Genomic DNA, 6,000 nt, shown 5'->3' on the forward strand with positions numbered 1-6,000 from the left:
TAAGGAATTCATATTAACACCTACCAGAGCATTTGTATCGTATAAGAGATGCCAAACAACTAGGAAGATAGAATGACTTGGCCAGTTGATGCCAGTCTACCTCTGTCATTGCCACCCCAGGGCTGGCACAGTACGCACATGAATGGAGTAGTCATTGGGCAGAGATGGAGGCTGTGCGTGGGTCCAGCAGCTCGGACTCCCATTCAGGAAGGGTGATATAGCTACTGTGGACACCAAATGGGAAGAGCACCATCCCCCAAGGAGGCCAAGAGGCCTCCTGGTGTCAAGTAGTCTGACTAGATCCCTTCCACCTGGAAAGATGAGCAACTCATCTTGACTGGACTTGACACATATTTTGGTCAAGGGTTTGCCTCTCTTGCTTGTGGAGCTTCAGCCAGGACCACAGCTGAGTATTTACTGACATAAGATCCCACATAATATTCCATTGGACCGAGGCACCCACTTTATAGGAAAGGAAGTGCAACAGTGGGAATTCAGGCCCAGAGTCTACTGGTACAATAACACACAGAAGCTTTTGACCTGATGGAGCAGTGGAAAAGCCTGCTGGCGATGCTGCTGAGGGGCCAGCTTGGGCATCACAACCAGTGAGGATGCCTTGCCACCCTCCAGGATGCAGCACACACTCAAAACTGATGGCCATTATATGGTGTGGTGTCACGTGAGTCCAGCAAATCAAGGGCGGAAGTCATTCTTACCACAGCTGCCAGGCATTTACCCTTTAATTTGTGCTGCCCGTCCCCACAACTCTGGCCTCTGTGCGTTTAGAGATCTTGGCTCCCAGAGGGGGAATGTTCCCCTCAGTAGGCACAGCGAGAGTCCCAGTAAATGTCAAACTATGCGTGCCACCCAGTTACGCTGGGTTCCTCGTGCTGAGAGGGCGGCAGTCCAGGGAAGGTGCCACCACCATGGGTAACTGCTCCTGGACATCAGGAGGATGCAGAGCTGTGGGCAGAACGTGGGGACAGTATGCTTGGCACCCAGGTGACACACTTGAACGTCTCTTGGGGCTCCTGTAGTCAATTTTGAGGGCAGAGAGATGTGTGCAGCAACCAGAGCCTGAGAGGGGCGTGGTGATTAGGGGCCCAGACTCCTCAGGGATGAGGATCTGGGTCATCCCACGAGGCAAGTCATATGTCAGCAGAGGTGCTGAGGGTGAGGGGAATCCAGACCGCGTGGTTGGGATGAGCACTACTTGTGGTCTCGAGACCAGCTGCTGTGACAGAGGCTGAAGTTCATCCCTCTAGATTTCCTTCTAGATCTAGAAAGATCCATCAGAATCCTGAATTAGCCAGTAGATCTAAGTGGTATAAGGTGTGGGGTGTAGTGGACACCGTGGGGCCCTGCCCAGATCTCCCCTCTGGCCTGTCCCTCAGAACTGAAGTCATCCCCCAGGTGCTGGCAGTCTTGACAGCTAATAGTTTGCAACTGAATTCCCTCTCCCAGAGACTGACTGCCCTTGACTGAGGCCAGTCACCTTGCTCAAGGTCATACCCTCTTCCTAGGGACAGCTCATGTCCAGTGACTGTCAGTCAATGACAAGTTTTAAAGGCCCAGCTTCCTCGTCACAATTTGGGTCATCTGCAGGGTCACCCTTGCCCCAGAGCTCCCCATGAGATCAGCTGAGGCCTCTGTTAGTGACCATATCATAGCCCAATTTCTCCCTCTGCCCTGTCTTGGTTTCTTTCCCCCTCACCCGTGGGATCCAGAGAACTCAAACTTCCTGTACACACATCTAAGACTCAAAGAGCCTGCTTCCCATGGAAACCAACCTGCAACAGTTTAAAGAGTTGGACCTATCCCATCCTCAATCTTCTCATCTTAGACATAACTAAGATGCCTTTAAGGAAAAAAAAAATTCCTTTACTGTCCTCTGCTCATTTGGGGCATTAGCTCCCTTGATAGCAATACAACCTTGAGACTGTCATATTTTTATCCTTGGCCTGATGCTCTGCTTTTCACCTGTTAACATTTATCATTAGAAAGCAAGAGTTTATCAATGAGCTCCCTACACAGTTTCTTTGCTATACTTCCTGCTTCTTTATTGGGACCATTTGTAATAGTGCCAGTAAAGTGAAAACTACTTTCTGAGTTCTTCCCAACCTTTATAGCTGAGTTTACTCATCTGCAAAAATGTGTTTTTAAATTTTCATTGAACTTCTTGTGTTCTATTTGTGTAAAGACTGGGATACAGGTCTGACCCAGCCAGACGTGTATGATTTACTTCTCTTAAAATTCAAATGTCAATCTAGGTCTGCTCTAGTTGTTCCCCTGCCCCCGATTTACCCTCCATCTCCCAGAATACGTGCCGACTGAGAAGCAAAACTAGTAGTCCATGAGAGGTTCTTCCTTAGCAGTGAATGGGATTCAGGAATATTCTGGAGCCCCTTCCTGTGTGTAGGACAGACTGTGTCTTTAAGGCAACCCTTTAAGTCCTGGGCTACAGCCTCCACAGTTGACCCCATGGTGTCTGGGCAGCTTGATTCCTGGGCTTCAGCCTGGGTTCCTGGTTTTCGCTTCTATCCTCTGCTGGGCCGGGAGCCAAGACTGAACCCAGTCCAGTTGGCCAAGGCTCTGACCCTTTCTCCTAGTTCCTGCCAACTTTCTTTGTTTCTGTTTTTTCTACCTTGATCCATATGTAGATCCTTGGGCCGAGACTCTGGTCATCAGGATGCCAGGAACTCTTGTTTCCCAGAATGCCACGCTCCTCCCCTTGCCCTCAGATCGGGCCCCTCACGCTGTCGCTGGTCCGAGCTGCACCTGTATCCCCTACAACTGCACCTGAATCCACACTAAGACATTGAACCTGAACTGTTAGCATTTGCAGTCTGGGTGAGTTCCCCTGCCCTGTGCCAGCCGCCTCAGCAAAATCCTTTCTCACAGTAAATGCCCACATACCCATCACTTCAGCTAGTACTGCTGCTTTGACAAATTAGTCCCTGTTAATGAGAATTAAATCCAGAGTAGTAGTTTTCCTGATTGGATTAACAATCCTCTGAAGGGTAAAACTGCTGGCAAAGCAAGTGAAAAATTTTCCAGAATTTCACATTTATTTTAATGGGACTTTGTATGAAGACTTAATTTAGTTGTGACCAAAATATCTTGCCTGTTTGCTAGTTTTGTTGCCTATTATCAAAACGTTTGTCCAGGCCTCCATCTCAGCAGACAGATTTCATTATCTTCCCACAGCTATATTATTTAACTTTTCTCTAACTTCATATTTGTAGATGTTCAAATGGGTAGGTATTTTATTTCAAAACAAGAAAGGTTTAATTTATAACAGAGAACAAGTAGTATTAATGCATACACAAGCCACAACAAATAGTTTCCTGGTATTATAAAATAGAGAACTACTTAAATGCCAGACATTCTGGCATCAACTATACACCAGAGGAGGGGAAATTAAGTATCAAGAACCAAGATGTTCTAAGAATTAGAAGGTAGACAGTGGCTTGTAATAAAGCAATAATAAAATGACTAAGGTTATAGTATAACTCATCTAATAACTAAAACACTAGTTTATCTTTCCAAGGACAGATAAGTAGCTCAAAGTGTGTTACAGATATTTTTTTACAACTTCCTAAGCTAAGATCTTACTTTACTCAAAGTCATTAGTTAGCTTAACCTCTTAAGCCAATCATACTTTGCTTGGGCCAATATTAAATTCTGTTTTTATTCTGTAGCCCAAGAATACATTGTGGCCCCGATAATCCACAGTAGGTAATGTACACACAAATCAAGAATCATTTGCATGTGATGAAACCAGAGAACCGTTTAAATAGCACCATTTACCACCAGCCAAAGGCAAGCCTATCCTTTAGAGCAGTACCGTTCCTGAGCCCAATAAATGGCTGCACTGTTTTCCTTCAAACCAGTATTCAGTTAAGTGAAAATCAATGGCTAGGATGACCTGCTGGTGATTCCACCTTATCATGCGAGAACAATGACTTGAATTTAAGGAATAATATATGAACCATACATTATATATATATATATAAACTGAAGGCAGTATGTCTTGCCTTCAGTTTAATGGGTGTCCATCAATGCAAGGCAAATGGTGGATGGAAAGAAGTTTCAGAATCTTTGATTCAACCTACACTCCTCCAGGTCTGCTCTTGGGAATGAAAAACCAAAACTCACATTAAAAGCATCTTTAAAATTCTATAATTGAGCTAGAGATTTGGAAATAGAACTATCTAGACCAGCTGGGGGTAAGAGGAGAGACAGTGCTGGGCTCTACCTCAAGGTTTCACAAAACAGAAACAGGGAACCCAGCAAGTCAACTCAATCTCCCTACACATGCTTGCGGGAGAAACCGACTTCAGTAGAGGCTGGTCTTTTTCATGATCCGAAGAAACTCTTCCTCGTTCACTTCACCGTCTCCATCCCGATCTGCTTCGTCAATCATTTCCTGCAGCTCCTCATCAGTGAGGTTTTCCCCCAACTCGGTGGCCACGCGCTTTAGGTTTTTGAAAGAGATCTTCCCGGTTTCATCATCATCAAAGAGCCTGAAAGCCTTCAGGATTTCTTCCTTGGTGTCTTTCTCGGCCATCTTCTGAGTCATCACAGCCAAGAAGTCATTGAAGCTGACTTTCCCTGTGCTTTCCTTGTCCACCTCGGCGATTATCCTCTTCATCTCCTCCTTCCTGGGTTCAAAGCCCAGTGCCCTCAAGGCCACCTTCAGCTCCTTCACGTCGATGGTGCCGCTGCCGTCGGCATCGAAGAGGGCAAACGCTTCGCGAATTTCTTGCTTCTGATCTTCAGTGAGCTCGGGCTTAGGCTCCACCTTTCTTTTCTGGCTGGTGGAGGCCACGTTTGACTTCTTGAAGCTGGAAGCCATCCTCTGGCGGCGGGGGCGGCGGCGGCGGCGGCGGCGGCGGTTGTTACCTTAACGCTTGTTGTCAGCGCGCTGGAGCTAGGGCGCCACCGCCAGGAACGCGGGCTCGGTGCCTCGGCTCATTCATTCCCAACCGCTTCCCTTGTGCGCCCCCAGGGAGACCCCGCTCAACTAAGCCCGCCCCATCTTCGAAATCTGACATACGTTAAAACCCACAGTTCCCTCAGTTATTACCGAGTTTCCACGACCTGAGAGACCTGAGCTGGTAGCCACCAGCCACATGGTCTTCTATAACATGCTGCACCTGTTCTTTCCAGGCCATTTGCCAGCATCCATAGGACCAGGTTTACAGGGTAATTTGGAAGTTTTTCCTCTCTTTTTCCATACAAATTAAAACAAACAAACAAAACAAAACAAAAAACCCCTCTGGGTCTGAGGTTACCTAAGGGTAAATTTAGGATAATCAAGATTGAGTTTGATCCCTTGTCATAAAATGCGGGGAAGAAGGAGGAGAGAATATTAAAAGTCACACCATGTGTTCAACTCCATAAATGGAAAACAGATAAAATGGAAAAACTTATGTAGAAAATTTGTAGACGTTTGTCTCCTGACATTACACTCAACAATGATAAAAATGTCACTAGCTTATTTGGCATAGGCTGAAATACGAAATGCAATATCCGAATGTAAGATTTACTTTCAGTGTTTCAATTTTACATGCTCAGTATAATTGCACTTGAGTACAGTCATCATTTCATTCAGTAGGCTTTGATTTGGAGAGAGGGGGGCTGCAGTACTGTATTCTGGTATTCTGGAATTTTAAAAACTCTACCAGCCTATTACTCTCACTGTTTGTCATCCAATTGGGGTTGTGCTGAAGCCCACACTCTGATTGCCCTGCTTCGGCAGTGGACACAGGAGGAGGTGATGCAGGGCATGTTGGGACTCAAAACTGCCTCCTGAGAACAAAGGGGCAAGAGGAAAATGGAAGCTTTTCAGGTGAAAAGAAAGAACAAATTCATCAGTTAAACCCATAAGGGAATTGTGTTTAGAACTGCTCTGTAGGTGCTAGGACTCAGCTATTTTTGTCTGACCTAAGGCTGGACATCTTCAGGGTTTTCCCTTCACATAAAAAAAATGAATGT

The 6,000-nt window shown here is 46.0% G+C and overlaps 1 protein-coding gene across 1 annotated transcript; it reads right to left on the reverse strand.

The window, feature by feature from the left end:
• Window positions 1–4,171: 4,171 nt before the first annotated feature.
• On the reverse strand, window positions 4,172–4,955 carry CETN1 (centrin 1). Its single transcript, XM_004320817.3, has one exon. It carries the CDS (start codon window positions 4,856–4,858, stop codon window positions 4,340–4,342), a length of 519 nt encoding a protein of 172 aa, XP_004320865.1. The 5' UTR covers window positions 4,859–4,955; the 3' UTR covers window positions 4,172–4,339.
• Between the last annotated feature and the right edge of the window lie 1,045 nt (window positions 4,956–6,000).

This window comes from Tursiops truncatus, chromosome 13 (assembly GCF_011762595.2).
Source record: "Tursiops truncatus isolate mTurTru1 chromosome 13, mTurTru1.mat.Y, whole genome shotgun sequence".
Classification (NCBI taxonomy): domain Eukaryota; kingdom Metazoa; phylum Chordata; class Mammalia; order Artiodactyla; family Delphinidae; genus Tursiops; species Tursiops truncatus.